This window comes from Phocoena phocoena, chromosome X, assembly GCF_963924675.1.
Source record: "Phocoena phocoena chromosome X, mPhoPho1.1, whole genome shotgun sequence".
NCBI lineage: Eukaryota > Metazoa > Chordata > Mammalia > Artiodactyla > Phocoenidae > Phocoena > Phocoena phocoena.
The window spans coordinates 66,831,832-66,840,559 of NC_089240.1; the positions used below are offsets into that span (position 1 = coordinate 66,831,832).

Sequence of the window (8,728 nt, forward strand, 5' to 3'; positions counted from 1 at the left end):
TTAACCTAACACAAAAGAAAGTGTCTAAAGTACTGGCCCCCTTTGTATGGAGTTTATACTCTTAGAGTAGAGATCACAGCATGTGAAGTTATTAAAAGTCATCAACACCTTATCCAAGGTTAGTTCTTAGTGACCTATTGTAGCTGTATATGACTGTTTAAATTTTTATGAAAAAGGAAGCACATTAAAGGTTTGAAATTGCTATGGTCCTGAAGGCTTTTAACAAATAGCTGAATTTACATGTAACCTAACTATGGGGTCTTTATAAAAGAGTAATTGATATAATATCAAAAGAGGGGTAAAATATGAGATTATAAAATATAAATGTGTAGAGGTGGGAGTAAAGGCAAAGCTAGGCTCATAATTTTAGATTTATTGCAGGTACACCAAAGCTAAATAAGTAACGTAAATTGTTCATATGAAGTATCCTTCAAATGAGAACCAGTGGTTAAATATGGTAAAATTTATTATATGGCTGTAGAATTCATACAACCTAAATTCCTTATAGCATTCAGCACTTACACAGTTTTGTGGAATTCACAATATGGTTATCAGTGAGAAAGAATCACTGCATTAGTGAAAATGACTTCTTTATGAAAGATTTTTACATATAAATCAGACCTATTACAGAGCACCTGACAGAAATGCAAAGATGTAATTTCTAAATTCAGGAAAGTTGCACAAAATGGAAAACACTTAACAATATTAAGTAATTTGACATGCTTTACACAAAACGTCAAAAACAATTTTAAATATTTTAAATTTGGAACATGTTCTACCATATGATTAAAGAGCTTACTTAAACACACACACACACACACACACACACACACACACAAAGGATGGAATTCATTGTCAGGGTGTCAGCTGACACATTCATGCTGCTTTCAGAAATCTAAACCCTATAAATTAAAAAAAAAGACATAAGAATTATTTCATTTCAGTTTCAAACAACAAGCAGTGCCAATTAAATTAAAAATTGACAAGAGCTTGCAGTGGTTAGTAGTTGTTTTTTCTTTTTGATATAAGCCATAGAGTAAATGCATGAGTAAATATCTTGAGTATCCCACACACTTTAATGTTGAAGTCATATTATAAATCTCCGACTTCCTGTTACTAAGTGTACTCATTTTCTGTTGCCTCTTACTCTTGACAGATCTTGGTCTCAACAATAAATTCGTTGGGGAAGTGTCTAATCTTCCAGCACTTATCAATGGCACGTTTGTTGAAACCTGTGAGGAAATGCACAATAAAAGTGGCTTTTTCATTTTTGTGTAAATAAAAATATATCTAGATTTGCTCTCTACTTTTCCCGTACTCCACCCCTACTCTCCTTCACTGTCTCAAGAACACAGGGTGAAGGAAGAAATAAATTGCCTACCCAGCAAGAGGTCTCTTCTGCGAAGGCGGAAGGACTTGCGGTTGTTGCAAAGTTGATAAATAAATATACCAAGGTTACTAACATCACGAATCTCCTCCACAGCAACCAGGTCTTCACGAACCACGTAAGTGTGAGGCAGGTATTTGCCACTCTAAAAATTTTTTTTTAAAGATTGAAAGAGAAATTCTTAAAAATGCTATTTAATTTCTCACCTATAGCAGATATACTTTTTAAATAGAGTTTATTTTTAGAGCAGTTTAGGTTCACAGAATATTTTTTATTTGAAAATTATTTTAGTGAAATGGAATGTTTTGGCTCAAATAATTAATTTTAAAATGAGGAAGCAATTATTTGTAATTGCTTATATAAAAAGTTGACATCCAAAATACATACTGCCAGTTTTCCAAAGAGCTCCACTAGATTCTTTGGAGGCATAACAATGGAGGTATTGAGGGGCATCAGATAGCAGTTCCCCAGCAGCAAATCCAGGTAAGCAGTCATGCCCTGTTGGGGAGGGGGAAAATGTTAGGCATGATTCAGAGAGTATCAATGCTGCAGATTTTCCAATGACCATTAGAACAAGCAGTTACAACCTTTCAAAATCAACTAATGTATGCTCAGTAGCAAAAGAATGAAAAAGGCTTTGCTGCAAAAAGTTGTATATTTATGAACAGATTTAATACCAATAAACTTACGAAAAAAAAGAAAATTCAGAAATACCTATAAGAATGAGAAACCCACCTTTTCAAAGTCGTGAATAATTGCTGCAGGGTCACTATGAGAGAAACTGGGGACAGGTACATCAATAATTGCGATGTTGTCATCCTCACGAATGTCAGCCTCTTCCGTCACAGGCAGGAAGTAGGGCTCTCCTCCTTGGAGGGAATTTGAAGGGTCCTCAGAATCAAAGAAGCACATCTCTCCACGGTAGATGGTACTCTAAAAGACAAAAAGGGAAAATCAAAACTTTCTAACACTCACTCCCATGACATTTGAATAATTTCTCAAACTCATATCAGTTCGTTGTCCTGTTTATCAAGCTGAGGATTATTGATTACAATTATCACCATGAAGACAAATCAATTTTATACCAAAAGGTAATTTGAAAACTTTCCCTAAATCTTCATTTATCTGGGGACCACGACAGAATTATTTGTTTTCGCTAACTATATAGCAATTAGTAATCCAAAATATAATAACTTTCATTAATATTACCTTGGGCATGAAGTACTTGTAAATGCAGGCTCCACCAACAATAAGTCCTGCCAAGATGAATGAAAGGCCTAAGAGAGTAAGCATACATCTCCCAGAGGAGCCCTCTTTTTCCTTGGCGGCAACTCGGAGTTCCTATTTATTAAAAAGCAAGATCAAAAACAAAAAAGAAAACAGATTCTGCTTTTAGACACATAGTTGCTTTTGTGTACAATTTATCACCCTTGAAACCTAAGATGTTTTAAAAAGATGTTAATTCACCCTAGCCTAAAATCATTTCAAGACACTTTCTGATGTTTAATAGATGTGAAAATCTCCAATTTATAATAACCTTTTTCTGGCATTTCCAAACCCAAACATAGATATAAAGTTATTTCAAAGTATACAGTTCTAAAGTCAGCTGAAAATAACCATTCATTTATGCAATAAGTTATCCTCTTTAAATAAATGGAAGCCATTACTTTTTGGACTTGTACAGTGATATAATCACTAACTTTCTGGAATACAACTGTTTCTTTAGTATTTTTTGTACATCAACTTGTTTGCCAAATTAGAGGTGAATTAATACCCTTTGGTTTATTAACTGATTTTCAAAAAGCTGTTTTTGAAAATTAACTTTTATAGGAAGGAATTCTATAAAGTAGGTATATACCGTTTCCCCCTATTTTAGAAATTAAAATATTGAAGATGAGATCTATTTCAGAATATTCCTAAGTTTAATGAGAAATTAGTCTTCCTAATATCCCCCAATATTCTATGGCTGTGTATTGCTTGAATGAAATAACATTTTCTAAGTTCTGGGCAAAACAGTAGATTTAAAGTACAGTCATAGCTAGGCACAAAGCTTTGAGTGTAACAGTGACTGTAAAATTCTGTTAAATCCATAATTTGTTTAGTAATTGGAACAAGGGACTCCAAAACAAACAAGTAACCAATTAACTCCGTACGCTTCTCAGGGCAGTGGACCAAGGGGCCCTCCAGTCTCATTCTTTTATGTCACAATATGCCCTAAGCAGCAGTATTACTGAAGGGTATAATGAATGAAGTCAGCAAATCTATTCTCTTATAATCAGAGGGTAAATCATTCAGACTGGTATGTAAATAGAATTGCTTTAAGTCTTTCTGGCCATTAGCTCTTTTCCATAACTACTTAATGAGAATTAAACTTTAATTAATTTGGTGAAAGCAAATACATAGATTCTAAGGAAAGGCAATCATTTCATAAATGGCTTCAAAAATGATTTCTCTTTAAAATTCAAAGAAATTTGGTATTCAAATTTTCTTAGCTACGTTTACTTAAGTTCAAACCCTCCACTAATACTCTATAAGCCTTGAAGGTTTTCCTTGTCCCAATAATTTTCAGAAATTTAAAATAATTTTTATTTAAAAAATAACCTAAGATTAACACTACAAAGGCTATAAATTATGGTTGTGAATCCCTGTAATCTAGAGGTAAGGGCTTAGAAATTATACTTTGGATGATTAAATTGAGGTCCAGAAAAATGAAGTGACTTTCCTAAAAGTCACAAAAATGACTTAGTTCGAAATTCTCAAAGGAATTAATTTATTTTTCTTGTCATTGAGATATGAGAAGAGCAATCTGCACTGCAATTTCATTTCTCCTTCCAATATTTCAGGGGGGTTATTATTAAGCAAGATCTAAGTATTAGAGTGTCAATTTCAAAATTTCCCACCATAGTAGGCAAGATATGGAAACAATCTAAGTGCCCATGGATGGATGATGGACTAGGAATAAGGATTTTTTTTTCATTTAAATTTGCCAAACTTCAGTGTGGTAGGGGCTGTCACTTACCACAGCTCATTTCCCTCTGAACTGTATTTTAAAGTCATTGTACACAACCTCCGACATACTATTTTGTTGTGTTCAATTTCTGATGAGCTGATCAATACATCACAATACAATGTGCCAAGTATTATTAAATCAGTGTCTTATGGTGGCCAGGTCAGGATCTTGTCGTATGCTTATTTTTGTTTATTCCTCATAACACCTCAGGCCTGGTAGAAGTATTGCTTGCATATTAACTGAATTCAACAAGTCATGGAGTTTGTGGTGATGTGGGAAAATAAAGGATTATTGTGTGGCTATATTTAACTACTGGCATCTAATTAGAACTCCCCTAAAAAATCTGGCCATATTTCCCTTACAAAGTAAGTAGGACAGTTACATATTTGACCTTCTACCATTTAATCAAAACCTCAACAATGCAAGGGGGTGTTTTTGAGTTCTGAAATGTGTAATACACAACAGCTAGTTTGATTGCTGGGTTAACTATTGAAAGTTTCCGTGATAAAAATTCTGCAAAAGCTCATTAGCTTTTCAAATTGTGTGCATAATCAGTTTTACTACATGGATTCTCATTTCACTCAGAGATCTTTTCAAATCTCCACTCTGAACACAAAAGTTTAAACTTTATAGAGAGAACAAGACAAGTTAGGGCAGATTTGCAAACTCCAACAATGCACAGATTTTGTATAACAAGAAAAAAATACGATTGTGCCTTTTAACATTGAAATTTTACTGAGGAAAATGAGTAGTTTACAAACACTGAAAACGTGTTAGATGTTTAAAGGAGATAGAAATTGGACTAAATGAACAATGGTTAACATTTTTGGGGGGAAAATTCCCCCAGTTCCTGGCAGTGCTCGAAGATTAAATTACAAGGTCAGACTTGCTTCAGATCTTTCTGTGGGGGAGGGTAGGCAGAGGGGATATCACTCAAAAAGGAAGTACTGTACTAAAAAGAAAAACAAAACCCCTCAAAATTTCTTTTACGGAAGAGTGTTTTCTTTAGGAAATGTCACTCTGAAAACATACAAGGCTCTTGGAGTAAGAGGGCACAGTGAACATCTCAAAATCTAATTAAGACCAACTTCAGTTTTGACAGCTCCTTTACAGAATGCTTAATACCTCCTGTGACCAGGGAGAAACTGAAAATATACACGGGCGGGCACAGACACACACTTGCCCCAACCCATATCGCATCGAGTCAAAGCTGCCTTTTGCCCCCCGCCCCATCTCCACAAACACTCAGGGATCCTAGAAAGCCTTAAGATTCATAGAACTTCATACACGTCGAAAGGGAAGAAAGAAGAGTTAAATCTCGTGTCCTTGCTCACCCTGCTTGTCCTCTCCACCCCTGTGGAAGATGTGTGTGCCCCTGGAGCTGACCGTGTGACGTGCCTCTCTTTGATCTCTAGCTACCCACATGTTCCCCAGGAGAAGGTGACATCTGGTCCCAAGAGTTCTCCTCAAACTCCCTCCAACATCCCTCCGCGATGTACAACGTGAGCTGGGACCCACGGAACGTGGCGCGACGCACGGAGATGCTAAGGGACTTGGGGAACCGCAAGCGGAAGGTGGTGCGAATGGACAGAGTTGGGGTGACCGGGCAAACCCAACAGACAGCACAGAGAGCACCGCCGGAAACACAGGAACTCCGCAGCAGCTTTCATTTTGTCCTTTCTCACCTTTCCCCTTCCTTCCCCTCAAACCACCCCCACCCCCACCTTCCCGACCCTGGCAGGCAGTCAGGGGTGGAATGGGAATTGCTACCTTGCCGGTCAGGATCTGAGCTCGGACCGCACGGCTTACTAGGGCCTCCACGTCTTGCTGCGCCTCCTCTTTTTGCACCGCTGTGGGTGTGTTGAAGGCGATTTTCACCATGGTGAATCTTCGGGCTGCGCGGTAAGGCGCTGCTGGAATCAGTGTCCTGGGCTGCAGGTTGGAAGAGGAGAAGATAGCGCTAGCCCTAGCCGCACCTTCTTTCTCCTCGTCTGCTTTTACACTACTGCAAGCCCAGGTCTGGGTATACTTATGACGCAGTCACAAGCTGGGTGGGAGACCGTGGGCGGGCCCAAGCAGGGGCCGAGGGAGGAGCGGGAGGGTGTCTAAGTACTGGAATGGGGGTGGGAGTTGACAGTGGGAGGAGAGAAACTGGGTGGAGCCAGTGGACTTGGACTGAAAACTCCTCACCTGCACTCCAGGCATGCTCCCACCTCGCTCTCTGCTCCCTCAGATAAGAGCAAGACAGGAAGGAAGCCTGCTGTGTCGTGTCTTTCTGCCTCTGTACAGGCCACAATAGTCCCTGTCCCTGATTCTATTTTCCCAAACTTGGACCTGGCCTCCCGCGGGGCAGAGAACTGTAACTTGGCACCAGTTCAAGCTCCCTCCTCTCTGTACCCAAAAGCACAGTTCCAGGACTTTTCTGTACATTTACAATAATACCTTCCTTTTAAAAAACACTCAGAAGCACGTTTAGAATTACTTGGTTCATTCTCTCAACATATTTTTTCATTCCTTGACATCTCTTTGTTTCGTAATTTTAATTTCCTATCACAGAGCAATGCTAAATCAGAAATACAGGACACCTGCCTCCTCAAAGCTCATTTTGCAGGTAGGACATGAGACAGAGGAGTATGGAAAGCTCATAGAAAATCCCTGAAATATTTCAGATCTTTCACTCTCCGAGACCAGGGAATCCAGACCAAGGTCTCAGCCTAGAACTTGTTTCTTTTCAGCCACCAGCTGTGAAATCCACAGCGAGAAAAGCAGGGATGTGTGTGTACCTATGTGTTTAGGGAGGTGGAAGTGTGGTTGGAGATAGAAGATAGAAAATTTAGCCAGATGTTAACCCAGCTCTAGTGAAAAAACAAAAAACAATAATCTCAAAGGGGCTGAGTTAGAAACCATTTTTGGAACATTTACATGAGCAGCCAGTGTAATCATACCATTTCTTAAAAGTCAGTTCTCCCTGGTTGGTGACAATGATAGAGTACCTTTCCATATGAAATTCATGCTGTGGAGGTTGGTGACTAGGAGTAGTAGTGGTAAAGGGTTTATAAATAGGCCTGCTGCCAAAGACAGTAAAGGGGTCTGTTTTGTGAAGATAATAACACTTACCCCAAAAATCCAGCTTGTGCTAGAGAATCCCTCGTCTATTCATATACTTATTAAAATGACTTGAATATGTTGAGAGTCACCACCCCTCTGTCCTAGAAATTCCAGGTTGTAGTTTTTCCCACCGAGGTTTCCTTGGCTCTGAAGTGCATAGCTGTGGCAACTTTGTGAAAACAGCCTTCATTTTCTTGGATAAGCTGCAGATGGGAAGGAAGATGGAAGGGAACAGTGGGGAGCCTGTGCCTTATACAGGGCCAGATGTATGAGTTTGCTTAGAAACATTGGTGTTTTATGTTCTTTTACTTATTTTTTGCTCAAGTGTGGCCATTATAATTTAACATTTATGAGGTAACCTTTAGTGTAGACTGAGGAAATCTCAGCTTCCTAAGATGTTTCTCTTTACAGTTACTTTATGTTTGCCATCACCTTTGTGATAATTCAGCCTAGAGTCTGTGCTAGTCTGGCCCTGTGATCCATAACGCACAGATAGTTGAACCAATGGTTGCTCTGACACATCTACCTACCAAGTGCAACGTGCTGGATGGAATAGTAATGTATTATTTTAGTGTATCTTTCCTGAAATGTGGTCACACAGAAGGGGCAAAGATTATTTCTATTTTTCAAATGAATAGACCCAAACTCTCATAACAACCAATGGAGTATATGATTAATTGCTAGGTTTGTGACATTGAGCAAGTCACCTCATCTCCTTGGGCCTCACTTTCTCCTCAGTAGAATGGTAAAATATTTTCATGCTGCTGCTGTGAGGATCATTTAGGATAATGCAGGAGGAAACACATTTTAAATTATGAAAAGGATAGAAGAGTGAAGTGGTTGGTTATGCTACAATTCTTATTTTAGTATGTAACGTAGCCAGGTTTCAAGGTTATAAAGATAATCTATTTTTTTTTTTATCCTTCAACTATTCTTTAACTTCTAGAGCTGCTTAAGACCCCACAGTCTCTGAATATAGATCATCTTGGAAAAGGTCAGACTTCTAAGAATAGTCACATAAATTAGCATTTAACTTCCCTGTTGAATTTTTAAAGCTTTGGCCATCTTCTGTTTCTTAATGCCATGCTGTATTTTAGGAATGTCACCCATACATCTCTAAGGGCCTTTGCTGATGTTGGACATATGTGCTATAGGCGTGGTCTCAAGTTAGCAGATATTGCTGTTACCCTTTCAATATAAATATGTAATGCTTGTGTTAGAAT

The 8,728-nt window shown here is 38.3% G+C and overlaps 1 protein-coding gene across 4 annotated transcripts; it reads right to left on the reverse strand.

Moving 5' to 3' along the window:
- Positions 1-445: 445 nt before the first annotated feature.
- ITM2A (integral membrane protein 2A) lies at positions 446-6,418 on the reverse strand. Of its 4 annotated transcripts, none has more exons than XM_065900854.1 (6): positions 6,168-6,418; positions 2,597-2,728; positions 2,123-2,320; positions 1,775-1,885; positions 1,382-1,532; positions 446-1,232 (listed from the first exon to the last, which is right to left on the reverse strand). In XM_065900854.1, exons 1-6 carry the CDS (start codon positions 6,276-6,278, stop codon positions 1,144-1,146), a joined length of 792 nt encoding a protein of 263 aa, XP_065756926.1. In that variant the 5' UTR covers positions 6,279-6,418; the 3' UTR covers positions 446-1,143. The 4 variants fall into 4 exon arrangements, with proteins under 4 accessions (XP_065756926.1, XP_065756925.1, XP_065756927.1 ...); XM_065900853.1 differs by having other exon boundaries at positions 1,024-1,232; positions 6,165-6,398; XM_065900855.1 differs by having other exon boundaries at positions 1,144-1,232; positions 6,195-6,278.
- Positions 6,419-8,728: the final 2,310 nt, after the last annotated feature.

Coding starts and splice junctions, on each gene's coding strand:
- ITM2A (XM_065900853.1), bottom strand. CDS start 6,278: ATGGTGAAAATCGCCTTCAACACACCCACAGCGGTGCAAAAAGAGGAG. Junction 2,321..2,596: donor ACAAGTACTTCATGCCCAAG/GTAATATTAATG, acceptor TTTGTCTTTTAG/AGTACCATCTACCGTGGAGA. Junction 1,533..1,774: donor AGCTCTTTGGAAAACTGGCA/GTATGTATTTTG, acceptor AAAAATTTTTAG/AGTGGCAAATACCTGCCTCA.